This window comes from Mobula hypostoma, chromosome 3 (assembly GCF_963921235.1).
Source record: "Mobula hypostoma chromosome 3, sMobHyp1.1, whole genome shotgun sequence".
Lineage (NCBI taxonomy): Eukaryota > Metazoa > Chordata > Chondrichthyes > Myliobatiformes > Myliobatidae > Mobula > Mobula hypostoma.
Window position 1 is genome coordinate 106,442,077 of NC_086099.1, and position 21,769 is coordinate 106,463,845.

The following is a 21,769-nucleotide window of genomic DNA, read 5'->3' on the forward strand; positions in this document are numbered from 1 at the left end:
CTTTAAGAAAAAAGCCGAAATAAACATGCTAATTAATTACATGTCGGGTGGCACCTAATTAATTAGCATGTTTATTTCAGCTTTTTTCTTAAAGATATGCTGTGTGCCTCCCGGCTACTGCTGGATTCTCCGCGAATCGGTACAGTATCTGTCTGCAGCCTGAGTGTTGGGGTGGTGGTACACTGGGGTTTCATCTCGTCATCTATTTCCATTAGAGCAGGCAGCTCTCTTCTCCTATGACTGCCTGCCTCGATGTCGAAGGTCGAGGTTCATCGTCTGCTGTGGCTGATGTGGAAGGCTTGCTTGACTGCTGAGCCTCGCACATTTTTCTATCATACAGTTCTTTATAAGGACTCAAACCATCCTGCAAATATCCCCTAAACCTACGTACCCTTTCAAAATTAAAGTCATACTTTATCATTGCAGCGAAAATCTCACGCAGTCACTTTCGGTCCGTTCGCTACAGCATTCAGTTTTGATTGTTATCCTTTCCTCTTCCAATTGCATCAGCTCTTCATCTATCAGTTCTTGGTCATGGGATGCCAAAACCTCTTCAACATCATGTTCATTAGCTTCCACAAGCCAAACTCACTTAGTCCTTACTTCGTTCACACGATCAAAACGCTTAATTATGTCTAGTTTTACGCTAAGTGTAACACCCTTACAAGCTCTTTTAGGCTTTTCCAACACCTTAGAACTCATCTTGCACACGGCTGCTCACAGGCACGTGTTTAAGCAATGCCGGCGAGAATGCAGTTCCAAATCCAGGGAGAGCGGCTGCTCGGGGCACACGGCGCGCTGCCTCTTATCGCGCGCTGATTTTCCCCGCACACTGCTTTTTTTTTAAAAAGCAGTGAAAACACTTCCTGAAAGCGAGAACAGGGTACTAATGTAGGTCTTTCGTAACAGTGAGGTTTCGTAAAGCGAACGTTCGAAAAGCGGGGGACACCTGTATAGCAAAAAATAGTGCGAAGGATTAGGGAGCTTTTCAAAACAATTGAAGGTAACTTAAGAAGCAATAGGAGAAAAAACTGAAACATGAGGGTAAGCTAGCCAATAAGAGTTTTTTAAGTTCTGATATATATGAGTAAAGAGAGGTAATGGTGGGCATCAGACCTCTAAAAATGATGCTATAGAGGTAGTAATGGGGATCAAAGACTTTGCGGAAGACTGTTAGTCTTCACTGTGGAAGGTACCAGTAGTATGCCAGAAATTCAAGAGTGTCAGAGGGCAGAAGTGAGTGCAGTTGTTATTACTAAGGGGAAGGTGCTAGGAAGCTGAAAGATCTTAAGGTAGATGAGTCATCTGGACCAGATTGGATAATATCTCAGGGTTATGAAAGAGGTGGTGGAAAGATTGTGGAGGTAACAGACTAAGACAACTGCTCCAGAGAGCACTATACGAAATCATTCTTACCCTCGGCCTTTAGGCTTTATAATGAGTCAACCTATAGCCAGAGAAGTGATGATCCCCTCCTGTTAGATCGTTTGTGGTAACTTAATTTTTTTTAATTCTTTCTTACTTCTCTTCTAATATTTGTATATCTGTACACTTGTAAAGCTACAGTGACACTGTAATTTCCTTTGGGATCAATAAAATATCTATCTATTAGTCATAGTCATACTTTATTGATCCCGGGAGAAATTGGTTTTCATTACAGTTGCACCATAAATAATTAAATAGTAATAAAATCATAAATAATTAAATAGTAATATGTAAATTATGCCAGGAAATAAGGCCAGGCCCAGCCTATTGGCTCTGGGTGTCTGACCCTCCAAGGGAGGAGTTGTAAAGTTTGATGGCCACAGGCAGGAATGACTTCCTATGACGCTCTCTGTTGCATCTCGGTGGAATGAGTCTCTGGCTGAATGTACTCCTGTGCCCAACCAGTACATTATGTAGTGGATGGGAGACATTGTCCAAGATGGCATGCAACTTGGACAGCATCCTCTTTTCAGACACCACCGTCAGAGAGTCCAGTTCCATCCCCACAACATCACTGGCCTTACGAATGAGTATGTTGATTCTGTTAGTGTCTGCTACCCTCAGCCTGCTGCCCCAGCACACAACAGCAAACATGATCGCATTGGCCACCACAGACTCGTAGAACATCCTCAGCATCGTCCGACAGATGTTAAAGGACCTCAGTCTCCTCAGGAAATAGAGACAGCTCTGACCCTTCTTGTAGACAGCTTCAGTGTTCTTTGACCAGTACTGTTTATTGTCAATTCGTATCCCCAGGTATTTGTAATCCTCCACCATGTCCACACTGACCCCCTGGATGGAAACAGGGGTCACTGGTGCCTTAGCTCTCCTCAGGTCTACCACCAGCTCCTTAGTCTTTTTCACATTAAGCTGCAGGTAATTCTGCTCACACCATGTGACAAAGTTTCCTACCGTAGCCCTGTACTCAGCCTCATCTCCCTTGCTGATGCATCCAACTATGGCAGAGTCATCAGAAAACTTCTGAAGATGACAAGACTCTGTACAGTAGTTGAAGTCCAAGGCGTAAATGGTGAAGAGAAAGGGAGGCAAGACAGTCCCCTGTGGAGCCCCAGTGCTGCTGATCACTCTGTCGGACACACAGTGTTGCAAGCACACGTACTGTAGTCTACCAGTCAGGTAATCAAGAATCCATGACACCAGGAAAGCATCCACCTGCATCGCTGTCAGCTTCTCCCCCAGCAGAGCAGGGCGGATGGTGTTGAACGCACTGGAGAAGTCAAAAAACATGACCCTCACCGTGCTCACTGGCTTGTCCAGGTGGGCGTAGACACGGTTCAGAAGGTAGACGATGGCATCCTCAACTCCTAGTCGGGGCTGGTAGGCGAACTGGAGGGGATCTAAGTGTGGCCTAACCATAGGCCGGAGCAGCTCCAGAACAAGTCTCTCCAGGGTCTTCATGATGTGGGAGGTCAATGCCACCGTTCTATAGTCATTGAGGCCGCTGGGGCGCGGCGTCTTTGGCACAGGGACGAGGCAGGACGTCTTCCACAGCACTGGAACCCTCCAGAGCCTCAGGATCAGGTTGAAGACATGGCGAAGTACTCCACATAGCTGAGGGGCACAGGCTTTGAGCACCCTGGTACTGACACCATCCGGTCCTGCAGTCTTGCTTGGGTTGAGACATTTCAACTGTCTTCTCACCTGTTCAGCTGTGAAGCCCATCATGGTGGTTTCATGTGGGGAAGGGGTATATCATGAGAGCAGGGTGGGGGACTGTGAGGAGGGGTAGGAGGGGAGAGTGGAATAGTAGTGACCTTTCAAGAATCACTTATTCTAGAATGGTTTTGGAGGAGCATAAAATCATGAATCTCAATCCATTCTAAGGGAGGGAGGCAAAAGACAGGAAATTATTGGCCAGTTAGCCTGACTTTAGTGGTTGGTAAGATGTCAGAGTCCACTATTAAGAATGACATTTCAGGGTACTTAGTGACATATGATAAATAAGCCAAAAATCAGCATGAGTTTTCTTCAGGGATAATCTTGACTGACAAATCTGTTCTTCCACTCTGTTAAGAGACCTGCCATTAACACTGTATTCTGCTTTCAAATTTGACCTTGCAGTGAATCACTTCTCACGTTTCCAGGTTGAACTCCATCTGCCACTTGTCTGTTCAGCTCTGCATCCTGTCAATGTCAGTTGTAACCTACAATAACCTTCTATATTATCCACAACTTTACCAACCTTTGTGTCAACTGAAAATTTCCTAATCCATCCTTCTACATTCTCATCAAGGACATCTGTAAAACAAAACTAAGAGCATGCCCTGGAACAGATCCCTATGAAAACACCACTGGTCACCAACATCCAAGCAGAATACACTCCATCCACAACCACCCTTTCTCTTCTATAGGCAAGCAATTCTGTATCCACACAGCCATGTTTTTCCCTAGATACCATGTAGTTGCAAGAAAAAGTTTGTGAATCCTCTGCAATGATCTGGTTTTCTGCATTAATTACTCATAAAACATGGTCTGATCTTCATCCAAGTCACAATAACAGATAAACACAATCTGTCTAAACTAGTAACACACAAGCAATTGAACTTTTCATGTATTTATTGAACACATCATTTAATCATTCACATTTGTGTTTAATAACTGGAAGAACCTACTTCAGCAGCAATAATCTCTACCAAACATTTACTGTAGCTGCTGATCAGAATTACGCAATGGCGACGAGGAATTTTAGACCATTCCTCCATACAAAACTATTCCAGCTCATCAATATTTCTGGGATACCTTGCATGAATAGCCTTCTTCAGGTCATTCCACAGCATCTCAATAGGGTTAAAGTCTGGACGCTGATTTGGCCATTCCAAAACACAAATTTTCTTCTTTTCAAACCAACTTCTATTAAGCTTCAGGTGATAGCCTGCTACCCTGACATTATCCTATAAAATGTCTAGATACAATCTTGAATTCATTGTTCCCTCAACAATTGCAAGCTGTCCAGGCCCTGAGGCGACAAAGCAGCCACAAACCATGACACTCATTCCACCATGCTTCACAGTTGAGATGAGATTTTGGTGGTATGTGCAGTGCCCTTTTTCTTCCAAACATAGCGGTGCGCATTTCTGCCAAAATGTTTGACTTTTGCCTCATCTGTCCACAGAACATTGTCCCACAAGCATTGTGGAATATCCAGGTGGTCTTTTGCAAACTTGAGACATGTAGCAACGATTTTTTTTGGGAGAGCAGTGATTTCCTCTGTGGTGTCCTTTCACGAATACCATTCCTGTTCAGTGCTTTTCTTTGTGGACACATGAACAGAGACTTTAGCAAGTTCTAGAGATTTCTGCAGGTCTTTTGCTGTTATCCTTAGGTTCTTCTTCACCTCCTTCAACATTGCACGTTGTGCTCATGGTGTGATATTTGGAAGATGCCCACTCCTAGAGAGAGTAGAAACAATACTGAGTTCCTTCCATTTGTAGACAATTTCTCTTACTGTGGACCGACAGACACTCAGATCTTTAGAAATGCTTTTGTAGCCTTTTCCAGCTTCAATACGTCTCTACAGTTCTTCTTCCAAGATCCTCTCAAAGTTGCTTTGATCGAGGCATGGTGCACATTAACAGAAGAGGAGTGCAGGCTCTGTCAGTAATCTGACTTCGCATGTCTTTTTTTAAAAATAGGGCAGAGCACCTCTACATCCCACACCTCCAATCTCATCTCATTGATTGGAACATCTGACTCCAAATAGCTTTTGTAGAAGGCATTACCCCAGAGGTTTACATACTTTTTTGAACCTAGACTGTGATTGCTTAAATGGTGTATTCAGTGTTAATGAGAAGTAGTACAACTGTTTGTGTGTTATTATTTTAGGCAGATTGTGTTTGTCTATTATTGTGACTTAGATGAAGATCAGACTAATTATGAGTAATTAATGCAGAAAACCAGGTATTGCAAAGGGTCCGCGTACTTTTCCTTGCAACTACCCTCTGCCTTCTATGGGCAAGCCAATTCTGTATTCACACAGCCACGTTGCCTGGGATACCATGCTTCCTGGCCTTCTGAAAGGGACAACTATGGGGAACCTTAGAAAACATCTTACTTAAAATCCTCATACACTATTTCCACTGCTCTACCTTCATCGTGTGCTTTGTCACATCCATAAAAAATTCAATCAGGCTTGTGAGACTCTTACAAAGGCATGTTGATTATCCTTAACCAAATTATGTTTCTACAAATGCTTGTAAATCCTACCTCTAAGAATCCTCTCCAATAATTTTCTATCAGTGAAGTAGGCTCACCAGTCCCTACTCCATTTCTTGAGCAAAGAGACAACATTTGGCCCCTCCAATCATCTGGTACTGCTCCTGTGGCCAGTGAATTTGCAAAGATCATCACCAAAAGGCATATCAATCTGTTTTCTTGCTTCCTATCATAACTTTTGATCTATCCTGTCTGGCTCTAGGAAGTTATTTATCCTACTGTTTTTTTCCAAAAGATCCAGCACATCCACTTTCATAATATTGACGTGTTCAAGCATTTCAGTCTGTTTTACGTTGTCCTCACAAATGTCAAGGTCTCACTCACTAGTGAATACTTAAGCAAAGTATTCATTAAGGATCTCCTCCAACTCTAAGCTCGCATCCTCTTTTATCCCCGATTGGTCCTGAACTCATTCTAGTCATCCTCCTGTTCTTCACATACAAGTAAAACACTTTGGGGTCTTCCTTAATCGCACTTGCCAGGCCTTTTAATGCCCCCTTAGAGTCATAGAGCATTACAGCACAGAAACAAGCCTTTCGGCCAATCTAGTCCATGTCGAACCATTAATCTGCCTAGTCCCATTGACCTGCACCTAGACCATAGCCCTCCTATCCATGTACATATCCAAATTTCTCTTAAAATGTTGAAATCTAACAATGCTGGCAGCTCATTCTACACTCTCACCACTTTCTGAATGAAGTTTCCCCTCATGTTCTCTTTAAACATTTTACCTTTCACCCTTAACCCATAACCTCTAGTTCCAGTCTCAACCAACCTCAGTGGAAAAAACCTGCTTGCATTTACCCTATCTATACCGCCCATACTTTTGTATACCTCATTTGAATCTCCCTTCATTCTTCTATGCTCTAATGTATAAAGTCATAATCATTTCAACCCTTCCCTATAGCTCAGGTCTTCAAGTTCTGGCAACATCCTTGTATATTTTCTCTGCACTCTTTCAATCTTACTGACATCTTTCCCTTAGGTAGGTGAACAAAACTGCACACAGTACTCCAAATTAGGCTTCGCCAATGTCTTATACAACTTCAACATACCATCCTAACTCCTGTACTCAATTCAGTGGATTCCAGTTTTTTGGGACATATCAAGACCAGTACACTTTGGCCCAATTAAGCGGTTGCCCAATTAGCCGAAATCTCATGGAAATAGTTAAAAAGATTTTTTTTTAAAAAGACAGACTTCCATTTAACTGATTTGGTACATGGAGTTCAGAAAAATAGAGCACTGCGGGTAACCCTAGGTAATTTCTAAGGTAAAGACATGTTTGGCACAGCTTTGTGGGCCGAGGGGCCTGTATAGTGCTGTAGGTTTCCTTTGTTTCTATGTTGACTGAGTAATAAATGTCTTTCAATTAAATACAGAACAAATTAGAACATTGCCACAACTACTACAGTACTATAAAATTATGCATTAGTTCCTAATTATCAATAGAGGAATTTATTCAGTCTACACTGATGTGTTCTTTTGATTGACTGTAAATGAACAGAATCAGTGCAGGCACCTAGTACAGACAGTGGACTGCCTTTAAGCAGTGCTTTTGACAATTGCATCCTCCAAATCTTTATTTTAGTTGTAACATTGAAGATGATTGTCGATACCTTCAAATTCTTCATAGTGCCTAACTTGTTGAAGTAGTGAAATCATTTTGTTTTCACTCCCTGCTGTCTCTGGCATCCCCAAGCCTGGATGCTTGAAACTGCAGTGTGAAAAACTGTTCTGAATTGTCCTGCTGTTTTCACTCGCCAACTATCAGTGACAAAAATCACTGTTTTTTGCACATGCACACAAGTGTTGCTATATAAAAACTGTTCGCTCTCAGCATGGGGTAGTGTCTAATAGCCACACAACATGCATGCCACTGGCTCTAGTTAGAAAATGTTCAGCAACAGTCTCCTGCTCCAATAAAGTGGCATAGTTTCCCAAATAATTGAAAGGAATCCCAGCAATTTTTCTTGATTTGTATTCTTTGACAGATGTCCCAAATGAGCATTGTCCAATTAAGTGATAGCACAGTTATAACCAGAATCCACTGTACTTTGATTTATGGAAGACAATGTGCCAAAAGCTTTCTTTACGACTCTATCTACCTGTGACACCACTTTCAAGGAAGTATGAGCTTGTATTCCCCAATCTCTCTGTTCTACCACACCCTTCTGCCCTTTTGCTCACCAAACTAAGTCCTACTTTGGTTTGGCCTCCCAAATTGAACACCTCACACTTGTCTGAATTAAAGTCGTCAGCCATTCTTCCATCTGATCCAGATCCTATTGCAAGCTTTGATAATCTTCCTCACTATCCACTACATTCTAATCTTGATGTCACCCACAAATTTGCTGATCTGAGTTGACCACATTGTCATCTATATATACAATCTGGATGATAAACAACAAAGGACTCAGCACACCACTAGTCACAAGCCTCCAGTCAGAGTGGCAACCATCTACTACCACACTGACCCCTCCGATGAAGCCAATACTAAACCAATTTACTACCTCATCTTGAATGCCAAGTGACTTAACCTTCTTGATTAACCTCTCATGTTGAACTTCAAGGGCCTTGCTAAAGTCAACATCTACTGTGCTACCTTCATCAACTTTCCTATTAACTTCCTCAAAAAAAATTCTTTATAAAGATAGGTTAGACATGACCTACCATGCACAAACCGATGTTGACTATCCCTAATCAGTTCCTATCTATCAAAGTACTGATATATTCCCTTAGAATACCTTCCAATTTCTTAGACATCACTGATGCCTGGTTCACCAGCCTATAATATCCTGGCTTATTCTTTGAGCCTTCTTAGAAACAGAACACCATTAACTATCCTCCAATCATCCAGCACCTCACCTAAGGCTAAAGACATTTTAATTATCTGCTAGAGCCCCTACAATTTCTGCGATAGCCTCCCACAGGGTCCGAGGGAACACCCTGTCAGGCCCAGGGGGTTAGCCACACTAATTTGCCTCAAGACAGCAAACACCTCCTCCTCTAATCTGTATATAGTCCATGACTTCACTGCTGCTTTGCCTCACTTCTACAGACTGTGCCCATCTCCCAATTAAATACAGATGCAAAAAATTCCATTTAAAATCTCCCATCTCTTTTGGCTCCATGCACTGATAATGACTCTGGTTTTCCAGAGGACAAAATTTGTCCCTTGCTATCCTTTTCCTCTTAATGTATCTATAGAATTCCTTGGAATCTCTTCACCTTGTCTGCTAGAGCAACCTTGTGCCTTCTTTTAGCCCAAGGTTCTCTTGCATTTCTTATTTGCTCCTTCCTGCCTATACCTGCCATGTACCTCCTTCTTTTTCTTAACCAGGGCCTCAATACCTCATGAAAACCCAGGTTCCCCTAACCTGTTATCCTTGTCTTTTATTCTGACAGGAACATATTGTTCTGCTAAGTCCATTCTTCAGTTCCTTCCTGGTTACTTTCTAACTCTCTGGAGTCCCATCTTATCTTTGCTTCCTAAGCATTGACTAAGCTCCTTTCTTTCTTTTGACTAGATATTCCATATCTCTTGCAAATCATTGTTCCTTTGCCCTGCCAATCTTTCCTTGTCTCGATAGGACAAACCTATCCAGAACCTCACGCAGGTGCTTCTAAACAGCCTCCACAGTTCTGTTGTGAATTTCCCCAAGTGCATATATTTCCAATTTATACTCCCAAACTCTTGCCTAATAGCATCAAAGTTCACCCTCCCCCAATTACTTTCCCTTACTGTCTGTTCGTATCCCTGTCTAAGACTATGGCAAAGGTCAGAGAGTTGTACTCACCTACCAATAGATACTAATGGACCTGGTCCATTACCTAGCACCAGATCCTGCATGGCCTCTCCTCACAATGTGTCAGGAATCCTTCCTGGACACACCTAGCAAATGCGCTAATAAGGTGCCAATTAATATTAGGGAAGTTGAAGTCACCCATGACAACAAACCTGTTATTTTCGTACCTTTCTGATATCTGCCTCAATCTGTTCCTCAGCGTCTCTGCTGCTATTGGGGGAGGGGCCTATGGCATAATCCCAAGAGAGAAATTGCTCCCTTTCTGTTTCTGACTTCCACCTATAATGACTCAGCAGACAATCCCTCCATGACTTTCTGTGGCTTTCCAAATGCTCATAAATCCAATCACTAAGAATACTCTTCAACAGCTTTCCTACCACTGACACAAGAGTCACTGATCCATTGGTACCAGGTTTTCCCTCATTTCCTTTCTTAAATAATTAGCTATTCAGCAGCCTTAAGGACCTTGCAATATATCTAGAGGCCACAAATATCGTTGCCACGGCTCCAGCAATCTTGACTTAATAGAAGACATTGCTTTGGTTTGCTGACTTTGTCAGTGGATTCAAGGTTTTGTAGCAGCACTGATGGTGAGACTTCTCCAGTGCTTTGAGGTGCATACTGTAAGTTATTTTTGCTTTCAACACATTAGCATGCAGAATTACTGCTGCTCAGTAAAAAGTATGTATTACACTGCTGACTTAGACTCCTGACACTATTCAGCCATGTTCTGAAAAAGAATTTCATTTCCAGATCAAACTAGATGCAAAGAAAACTAAGTGTGGCATAGATCAGAATGATTTACATTTTAAAAAGTGAATTACTGTACATCTTTCATCTCATTGACCTTAAGTGAAAGCAATGAGAAAAAAACTTTTTCCAGAACACCACAGGGTGGAGCTGTTTAAGATGGAAAATCTGTATAAACATCTGGCCAAAACAAAAAAATTAGAAATTTCTCAAGATACATACCACAATGCCAAGAGAATAAATCATATCACAATAAATTTCTCAAATAAAGCTCATTTTCTCAATATGGAATGCAACCACTTAGAATAAGCTCAATGACTATTTTGCTCACTGCAATTATAGAAAATTTATCACTGAAAAATGAATTCTGTGTAAACTCATTCAATACAGTAGAAACCAGAGGTGCACAGATTAATGGCGTAAGTTCTCTGGAATTTACTAGTTTGTCAAATTAAAATATCTTACTAAAAAATACAAGAAAATACAATAACATCCAGTCGGGATGGCCCGGAACTGCAGTCCCATTGAGATCATGGCTCTGTCATAGCTGCTTTTTGGGTTCTGAATTTGAATGTCAGTAACGTTAACAAAAGACAAAGGACATCTGTGGTTGGATGTCGGGGCAGAAATATGGTGAGAATAACGGCTGGTTACCGCCCCCCCCCCCACCCCACCCACGTCAGTGAAGTCTCAGCAGATTCCAGTATTGGAGTTCTGTGTAGTCTGTGTAGGCAGGAGGCACGAGAACCAGTGATTCCACAACCCCCCCTGTCCCCCCAAGATACCTGAGTCAGCAAGAGCACAGTTCAGGACCTGGTGTTCAAGGCCCTATTCATCAGAGACTCTGGAGTTTGAAAGAAGGCTTTGGGGTTCTCACCAGGATCGTCATTTGACATCATCAGTGAGTGCTGGGGTTAACACCAAACATCAGAGCCCAAAAGTCAATCCAAAATCCAGAATTAGAGACACAATCTCTGGAGCTGTGGGCCTGCGAGCCCATTGGGGAAGTCAAAGATCCTATGTCTATGAGTTTGCAAGTCCACTGGAGGCTGGACACAGCATCTTGGGAGTTGATCTGTGTGTGTGTGGACATGGGTGTGTGGGTTGGTATATAGGGAAGGAGGAATAAGGCTTGAATTTGCTGTTGTTCTGCGAACATGGTGGGTATACTATGTTGGCACTGGAATGTGTGGTGACACCTGCAGGCTGCCACCGCACATCCCTAGGTTGCATTAGCTGTTAACGCAACCAACACATTTCACTCAACACACATCAAATTTGCTGGTGAACGCAGTAGGCCAGGCAGTATCTCTAGGAAGAGGTACAGTCGACGTTTCGGGCCGAGATCCTTGTCCGGACAAAGGGTCTCGGCCCGAAACGTCAACTGTACCTCTTCCTAGAGAGGCTGCCTGGCCTGCTGCGTTCACCAGCAAATTTGATGTGTGTTGCTTGAATTTCCAGCATCTACAGAATTCCTCGTGTTGTCGTCATAACACATTTCACTGTTTGTTTTGATATACATGTGATAAATAAATGAATTTGAATCTGAATTAGTTCATTTGTGAAACTATTTGGTAAATCACAATGGAAACAGATCACATGACACCATGATTGGGGGCATAATGAACAATGAGGGCTATCAAAGCTTTCAATGGGATCTGGACCAGCTGGAAAAATGATCTGAAAACTGGCAGATGGAATTTAATGTAGACAAGTGAGTTGTGTAAGCCCTACCCTGGGTCATCCTTTTAGAGAATTAGTGCACTTTGGGAGGACAAACCAGTGTAGGAATACACAGTGAACAGTAGGGCATTGAGAACTGAGGTAGACAGAGGGACCTGGGAACACAGATTCCTTGAAAGTGGTGTCACAGGTAGACAGGGCCATAAAGAGAGCTTTTGGCATACTGGCCTTCATAAATCAAAGTACTGAGTCCAGGAGTTGGAATGCTAAATCGAAGTTGTATTAGATGCTGCCAAGTATTAATTTGGAGAGCTGTGTGCAGTTCTGGTCACCTATGCACAGGAAAATTGACAATAAGATTATAAGAGTACAAAGAAAATTTACAAGGATGTTACTGGATTTGAGGACATCAGTTATAAGCAAAGTGAAGGAAGATTTGATAGAGGTATACAAAATTACGAGGGAGTACAGATAGACTTAACACAAACAGGCTTTTTCCACTGATGTAGGATGAGGTTATTAGCCCTGAGTCATCAGGCTCCTGAACCAGAGGGGATAACCTCATTTGCCCCCATCACTGAACTGTTACAACAACCTATAGACTCACTTTCAAGAACTCTTCATCTCATGTTCTCGACAGTTACTGTTTATTTATTATTATTTCTTTCTTTTTGTATTTACAGTTTGTTATCTTTTGCACACTGGTTGTCTGCCCTGTTGGTGAGATCTTTCATTGATTCTATTATGATTATTGGATTTACTGAGTACTACAGCATGAAACTGAATCTCAGGACTATATATAACATACATGTACTTTGATAATAAATTTACTTTGAACTTTGAGCTAGAACTAGGGATCGTTGGTTTAAAAGTGAAAAGTGAAACATTTAAGGGGAATGTCATGGGGAATTTTCTTCACTCAAAAGGGTGGTGTGAATATGGAATGAGCTGCCAAGAGGAAGTGGTAGAGGTGGGTTCAATTTTAAAGTTGAAGAGAAACTTGGATAAATACTGAGACGGGAGGAGTATGGAGGACAAGTCTCGATGGGACTAGGCAGCATGGAACAGGTGGACTAAAGTGCCTGTTTCTGTGTTGCAGTACCCTACGATTCTATCTGTCTAAGCCGTGTGACATAACCCACATCGTAGAATTGAAACACTTTCTAATACAAAGTTTCACATAAATATCTTGCCTTGCAAGGAAACTCAAAATTACAAAAACATCCTGTCCTCCTCAACACAAACTTCAGTTTCATTGTAAAAGTAGCAAAATAAATGTATTACTAAACAAGGCCATTATATTGTCACAAATCATGTTTTATTAAAATCCTGCTCAAGGCCCCTCTTCTGGATGGCAAACTCAAATGCAAACAGAATCATACTGCAATACCACATGGAAACAGGTTCTTCAACTAACCAAAACGACACCACTTATCAACCACCCAGTTACCCTAATCCCATATGAAATTTTATTTTATTTTCCCCAACATTCTCTTCAATTCACCCCCACACCCAATTATACTACTCACCAACATGCTAGCAACAATTTATTGTGCCCAACTAACCTATCAACCAACATTGTTGGAGAAAAGCAGAACAGTCATACGGACAAAGAACAAACAACACGTGCAGTTCCCCAAGGTTAGGATTAAATACAGATCCCTGGTGCCATGAGGCAGCAACTCTATCAGTTGCACCACTGTGTCACCCCACAAATACGAAAAATTCCCAACCTATTCAAATTCATCAAATTGAAACTAATTTAAAAAATCTTGAAGTTATATACAAAATAAACACCCAACATGAATTTAAAAACCCACATTTTATTCCCCACAATTCACCATAACACTTTATCTTACATTAAAAACTGGGATGGCCTCAATGTTTGGCCTCACCTAGAGTATTCCTTTTCATCCAACCAAGACAACAACTTAAAACTAACTTGTTTTCTCACTTTCCTCGTCCTGGCAAAGGATTGTCAACCAGAAACATTAACTACCCCCCCCCCCCAAACAACAATACACAACTTGCTGAGTGTTTTCAGCACATTGTATTTATTTCAAATTTCCTGTAGCTGAATTTAGAAGCTTTTACTTAAAACTAAGGAGTCTTGTTTGTTTACTTGTATGCACCCCTTTGATCAAATTTGGTTGGAATGGGACGTCTCAATCTCTCAGTCATGTTACATTTAGTCTAGGACCTGTGGACACAGCCTTAGAATGCAAGGACACCCTTTTAGAACAGAGATGAGGAGAAATTTATTTAGCCAGAGGATGGAGAATCTGGGGAATTCATTGTCACAGACGGCTGTGAAGGCCAAGTCATTGGATATAGTTAAAGAAGAGATTGATCGGTTCTTGATTAATAAGGGTGTTATAAGTCATGGGGAGAAAACAAGAGAATGCGATTGATAGCGTAGATAGGAGAGTAGACTCCAAACGGCCCAATTCTGCTCCCATGTCTTATGGTCTAATATTCCAAAATCAAACTTCAAAAGTAGCACTGGAGTACAAACAACAACAAATTGCATGTGTGCACAGAGACTAAGGCACAAACTATCAAAGTTTTCACTGACACACAATAACGGTCTTGCTTTAAGCATTAGCTTCGACCTGCTCCCACTGGATGCTGACAATACAGGCTCAAGATCCTGGAAAATCCGCAGCATTTCCCATCTCTTAGCAAACTTATATTGATGAAATTTACCATTACTTTGAGAATTTGAGTAAAGGATATCTGAAGCCTCAGGACTCACCACAGGGTTAGTAATAATTACTACCCCTCAACCATCAGGCTCTTGAACTAAAGGGGATAATTTCACTCAACTTCACTTGTCCCATCAAAATATTCCTATAACCTATGGACCCACTTTCAAGGACTCTTCATCTCATGCTCTTTATAGTTATTTTTTAATTTACTATTACTTCCTTTTTGTATTTGCTCAGTTTCTTTTCTTTTGCACACTGGCTGAATGCCTAAATTGGTGTTGTCTTTCTATTATGGATTTGTTGAGTATTAATCTCAGGGTTGTATATGGTGACAAAGTGGGCCAAGTGGTTAAGGCATTGGACTAGTGATCTGAAGGTTGTGAGTTCGATCCCCAGCCGAGGCAGCGTGTTGTATCCTTGAGCAAGGCACTTAACCGCACAGTGCTCTGCGACGACACTGGTGCCAAGCCGTATCGGGCCCTTGCCCTTCCCTTAGACAACATCGGTGTTGTGGAGAGGGGAGACTTGCAGCATAGGCAACTGCCGGTCTTCCATGCAACCTTGCCCAGGCCTGCGCCCTGGAGTGTGAAGACCTTCCAGCTGCAGATCTATGGTCTCGCAAGACTAACGGATGTCTTTAAAAATATGGTGACAAAATACATATATATACCTTGATAATAAATGTACTTTGAACTTTAAAGATCAAGACCTCAGAAATGACACAAAGGTATAGTCTACTAGGCAGCAGTAATCCCTATCCTTCTACTTGTTTCCAAGTCCTGGGCTATTTATGACAGGCATCTCAAAATACTGGGAAAATACCACTGTTCTATAAAATTCTCCAATCCATGAAAAAAGCAAACCAACACAGGTACCTTCTCCCAGGACAATACTGAAGGCCTAGTTACACTGTTAGCATGTTCTGCCTGACACTACTGTCCAGAAACAAGCACTTCTGAGCTCTTGCCCCAGGAAAGAATACATTGCAGGCAGATGACAAGATTCAATGAAGAGCTCAAAGACTCCATGAAGAAATGCAACATCCCTACAGACTCCAGTGAATCTTTGGCTTAAGAATGCTAGAGTTGTAAAGGCGCATTCACGATGGCATTGAGAAGCTTAGAGTCAAGCATGAGGAGCACACAAAGATTCCAAACTAGCAAAAGCAACAGACCACTTCACTCACCCAGCCCATGAAACTCCAGTTGTTCCATCTGTGGAAGAGTCCAGTTTCATATTAGCCACACAAAAACCCACAAAATCAGACTAGAAGTAAACCTCAGGCCAAGGAAAATGCTTAAGAACAAGCAGCCCCTCTTTATTCACTGAATTTTTCACCTTTATCCGTAACTTAAGATATATACAAAATTTCAAAAATCTTCTTTAAATTTTGCAACTCACAATTGACATTAACAAGTAGTACTTTCTAAAATAAGTACATGTTCAGCACAACATTGTGGGATGAAAGGCCTGTATTGTGCTGTAGGTTTTTCTATGTTCTAAGCAGCCCACCAAAAATTGCTAAGTATTACTTCAGTCAATGTTTTGCAAATAAAAATATAACAATTGTAAAAGTAAGCAAAAATCTGATTTTTTAATATGATCGGCCAGTGTCTTGAGTACAGTATTTTTATTGGAACATCATCCTGTACACAAACTCGTTTTAAAAATAGTGTGAAAGCTCCCTTTCCAAAAGAAATTGGTTTCAAATTATACTGGTCTGTAACATTCATTCTCCCCTGCCTCATATACAAAATAGTATCTATGCAAGTCATCATGGAACAGAAGCTTGACCCGTTTCACTAACTGCTTAAAGGAAAGTTTGAACCAAAACACACATTACTATGACAACTTAACATTGATCAACAATACTCGCTCTGATCTTTTAAAACATCCACAGGCATGGCCAATTTTTACCAGGACGTTTCTCTTTTCTACAATGCATCAGGGTGCAGTGCCCCAAAAAGGTGGCATTAATCATTAAGGACTCCCATCACCCAGCTTCTCATCAGGAAGGAGGTTCAGGAGCCTGAAGACACACTCTCAGCTATACAGGAACAGCAGCTGCCGCAAAGACAACAAATTCACGACATAACTGCCGATGATATTGAACCTGATTGGGATAATCATTTCAAAGGACGAGTAAGCAGTGCTAGATGTCACCAGTGCCACAACATTCTCTGCCTCGGAATTGGAGGAACTGCAAGTCAAATAAAACCAGCAACTTTAGATCCAGTGTCGAAATAAATTAAACTTCCCTAACTTTCTTGTACAGGCGAGTCAAGTGATTGGGAGTTAGCCAATGTGGTGGCAGCCCGAAGGTGTAGAGTGCGGTGCGCCTTTACCGTCACGCCCTCTATTCTCCCTTACCTGCACCGCACTGTTGAGGAAGCAGCTATTTTCGCCAGGCCCGTTGAGTAATCCTTTCGTCGGCGCGATAGACAACATGCTGCCCGGCTGGTAGCTGTTCCTCAGGTTGCCTCCAGGCTTCAGGAACTGCTTCATCCATGCCATCGTGCCGGTGAGCCGGGCCCACCGCTCGCACCTTCTCCCCCCGAGCCCCGGACGGCCGCAGGTAAAACCACTCCCGGGCGCCTCCTCCCCCGTGCCTCCTATCCTCCGCAGTCCTTCATGTCTCGCACTGCACCCGGACCGGGCAGTTACTGGTTTGCCAATCGGTGTGCGAGCGAGGGACACCGAACTCGATTAGCACGGGGTGGGTCGGTCGGTCGGCCGGCCGGTGCCGAGGCCCCGCAGGTGGCTCGAGCCGCGCAGTGACAAGTCCACCCACCAACCGATTGGCTCGGCGAAGAGCGAGACCAGGTTCCGCGGCTGCCAGCGTCACAATAAACAGAACCACCACCTGACTTGGGCTCGCGTCCGGTCACGTGGTGTCCCGTCGGCTCGAGCTCGGCGGCGCGGGGCGGGCAGGCGGCTTGTGCCTCCCGGGCCAGGGTCTTCACTTCCGCTCCCAGTACGAGGAGCTGTAGCCGAGACCCGCAGCAGTACTGCCTTTTTTCCAAATTAACGGTGTCTTTCAAAAATACATCGTGCCAAAGTTGGAACCGTAACTTGACGGTGCAAAAACTAGAGAGGCAATTTTTAGTGATCGCAATTCAAAACGTAAACCGAATATCTTAAGGACGGAATTTGGAAATCTTAGTCATCTGATCAGTCACTCCTTTTTCCTGCTAAATAATTTGTTTGGATTGTTATCTTGAGTAAATTATATTTGCTTACAAGTTGCAAGATGTTTATATGGTCAGGAATTTTACTGATGTAAACGACAAATTCTGTTTGACGTTATAGATTTGGAAATCTCGGCAAAACGGTTTTCATATAAATTTGAACATATTCATTTGTAACGTTTAGTAACTACTGCATTAATTTCGTTCTCCAGTGTAGAAAGCACGCCGTCAAGAGTCAGAATCAGATTTATTATCCCTCTTAAAACACATATTTGTTTTTATGGCAGTAGAACAGTGCAAAGAACCTAACAGTTGTAAATAAAAGACAAAATAAATAGTGCAATAAGGAATTAATGAGCACTGAGTAAGCTGAAATTAAATTGGAAGTATAAGTGAACCTTTGTATCCTCCCTTCACGGTGGCAAGGAAGCGTGTTGCTTCTTTTGTGGCTGCAGGACAAGCTGAAGGGAATAGTGCTTGGGACTTGGTGTAACTGGGAGTCCCAGAGGGAAATAGTCTTTTTGGAATGTTGACCGTGAGGGATGAACGTGACAACTAAAGTAAGATCGTTCTGTTGTTGGTCTTGAGAGTTGCATCTGTTCCAGTTCTCATCTCTATTTCCCAATTAATCCAAAGAAATAGATCCCTTTGGCTCATTTTCAGCTGCACCACCCTTAACATTAAATAAATCATTTTCCACACTTTCTGCCACCTTAAATCTAATGCCACCATCATTACCTCAACTCCCCAATCAGCATTCCAAAGGCACCATTTGCTTCATGATCTCTTCATTTTCTACCATCACTAGGACCCACTCCTTTCTCAAACTTCCTTTTCTTGCATTAGTATTCACCCCCTTCAAGTCAGTATTTAGTAGATGCACCTTCGGCTGCAATTGCAGCCTTGAGTCTGTGTGGAAAGGCCTCTATCTGCACATCTGGACACTGCAATTTTTCCCCATATTTCTTTACAAAACTGCTCAAGCTCTTTCATGAGTGAAAAGCCCTTTTCAAGTCCAGCCATAACTTCTCAATTGGATTGAGGACTAGACTCTGACATGGCCTCTCCAGGACATCAACTTTATTGTTTTTTAAGCTATTCCTGTGGGACACTATCTTGCTGGAAAACAAATCTTCCAAGTCACAGTACTCTTGCAGACTGCATCAGGTTTTCCTCCAAGATCTCCCTGTACTTCGTTGCATTCATTTTACCCTCTGCCTTCACAATCCTTTCAAGACCTGTTGCAGCAAAGCATCCCCACAGCATGATGCAACCAGCACCATGCTTCATGGTAGGGATGGTGTGTTTTTAATGATGTGTGGTGTTTGGCTTACACCAAGCATAGCATTTAATCTGATGGCCAAAAAGTTCAATTTTTGTTTCATCAGACCACAGAACCTTCTTCCAGCTGACTTCAGAGTTTCCCACATGCCCTCTGGCAAACTCTAGACAAGATTTCATGTGTTTTTTTTTCCAACAGTGTCTTTCTCTTTGCTACTCTCTGATAAAGCTGCAACTGGTGAAGCACTTGGGCAACAGTTGTATGTGGAGTCTCTCCCACCTCATCCACTGAAGCTTGTAACTCCTCCAGAGCTGTCATAGGTCTCTTACTGGCCTCTCTCTCTTGTCCCCTTCTTGCATGGTCACTCAGTTTTTGAGGATGACCTGCTCCAGGCAGATTTACAGCTGTGCCATATTCTTTCCATTTCTTGATAATTGAATTAACTGTGCTCCAAGGGATATTCAGTGACTTGGAAATTTTCTTGTATCCATCTCCTGACTTGTGTTTTTCAATAACCTTTTCACAGAGGTGCTTGGAGTGTTCTTTTGTCTCCATAGTGTAGTTTTTTGCCAGGATACTGACTCACCAGCAGTTGGACCTTCCAGATACAGGTGTATTTTCACTACAAACAAGAGAAAATCTGCAGATGCTGGAAATCCAAGCAACACACAAAATGCTGGAGGAACTTAGCAGGCCAGGTAGCATCTATAGAAAGGATTGAAGTTAACGTTACATGCTGAAGCTCTTTAGTACAATCAGTTGAAACACCTTGAGTACACACAGGTGATCTCTATTTAACTAATTATGCAACTTCTAAAACAAATTGGCTGCACCAGTAAGGATTTTGCATCTCATTTTGAAGGAAAGTGAATATTTATGCAATCAGTTATTTTGTGTTTTTATATTTGTAATTAATTTAGATCACTTCGTAGAATCTGTTTTCACTTTAAAACAAAAGATTCTTTTCTGTTGATCAGTGTCAAAAAAGCCAAATTAAATCCACTGTGATTCAATGTTGTAAAATGATAAAACATGATAACTTACAAGGGGGGGAATACTTATAGGCATTGTATATTTAGAAGTTTTGGAAGCTGCCTGCAACACATCGGCATGGTTCACCAATGTCATCTTGTGTAGTACAAATCCAATGTGATGGCATTTAATATGGCAGATGGGGAAGGCGTAGTAAAGAGATGGACTTTTGGCCTCACAGTTTACCTCATTATGATCTTGCACTTTATCATTTACCTGTATTGCACCCTTTTGGTAGCTTTTACCCTTTATTCTGCATTGTTAATTGGTTTACCTTATTTTAGCTCAATGTTCTGTGTAATGATTTGATCTTTATAAATAATGTGCAAGATAAACTTTTCACTGTATCTTGGTACATGTGGTAATAATAAACCAATTCCAGTACCTGTACTGGTTCTCTGCATCCAAAAGTATCAGAAGAGAAATGCTGTAATCACAGGCTGAATTCTGTGAGATTTCACTGTACATTTTTATTTATATCTTTGAAATATCTCTGATATTCAGAGACATGTACATGCTTAATTGCTGTAATCAGTAAAACACTATAGAATAATCAACAATGTTGAAATAAAAATAAAATGAAAAAATTTGAAAAATAGATACCAATGTTTGTCTAGGATTACCATTAAGTGATTAAGGACAACAATTCATTGCCAGGACTAACTGATTTTAGCATCAGAGAGCAGGCTTCTTGGCCTCATGGTGGAGAATCTCACCAAGTAAACACTCTGCCATAACAGAACACGTGGAGTCTTGCAACAGAGTGGAATTACAAATGCCTTCTCTTCAGAGTGGCCAGGTTTGTCTTCGTACAGCTTATCTCCTGAATCACATGTTATTATAACTAACATGAGAAGATTAATTTCACCAAGGAAATAATCTCTGATAATGTCTGGTGAACCAAGACATTATGCTTGGTTCACAACCAAGCGTAACCCTAGTCTCTCTACCAACATTGCATTCAAAGGACACTCTATCACCTCTGAGTTAAAATATAACAACTTAAACTTTAAAAAAAACCTCACGGTTTGTATTTGGTTTTGGATAGGTTTTGTTATAATGGAATATTACAGCGCACTACGGGCTGTTTGGGCTACAATGCTGCGCAAACCTTTTAGCCTACCCCAAACTTAATCTGGCCCTTCCTTCCCACATAGCCCTCGATTCTCTTTCATCCACATGCCTATCTAAGAGTCTCTTGGATTATGCGTGTCCTCATAATCTAATCTAATCTAAGAGTCTCTTCAATGTCCCTAATATATCTATTTGTCTCATCAAACTGGAGTGTGTTCCATGCACTTATCACTCTATGTGTGTAAAATAAAATTATCTCTGACAACCATTCACCTTAAGTGAGTTCTTAGAAAGTACTGCTAGCCTTAACTGTAAAAAAAAAGTAGAAAAACAAGCTATAAAACAGGAAACATGAAAATACTAGAATGAAACTTTTAAGAAGTAGGGTGCTGTCTTTGAGGACAGTTGAAAATAGTATTCCTGTTGTCAAACCCAATCGTTCATAGCATCACAATTCACAGTAAGTGCTGAAAAATTAATTAAAAACTGAAATTCTAATATTTATTAATTTGGTTTGGTGAGGCA

The 21,769-nt window shown here is 41.7% G+C and overlaps 1 protein-coding gene across 2 annotated transcripts in view; it reads right to left on the minus strand.

Moving 5' to 3' along the window:
* LOC134344183 (inactive ubiquitin carboxyl-terminal hydrolase 53-like) overlaps positions 1-17,539 on the minus strand; it is a 150,150-nt gene extending 132,611 nt beyond the window's left edge. For both annotated transcript variants that reach the window (XM_063043561.1, XM_063043560.1), the window contains exon 1: positions 17,039-17,539. In XM_063043561.1, the coding sequence (XP_062899631.1) occupies positions 17,039-17,182 (144 nt within the window). In that variant the 5' untranslated portion in view covers positions 17,183-17,539. The remainder of the gene's footprint in view (positions 1-17,038) is intronic.
* Between the last annotated feature and the right edge of the window lie 4,230 nt (positions 17,540-21,769).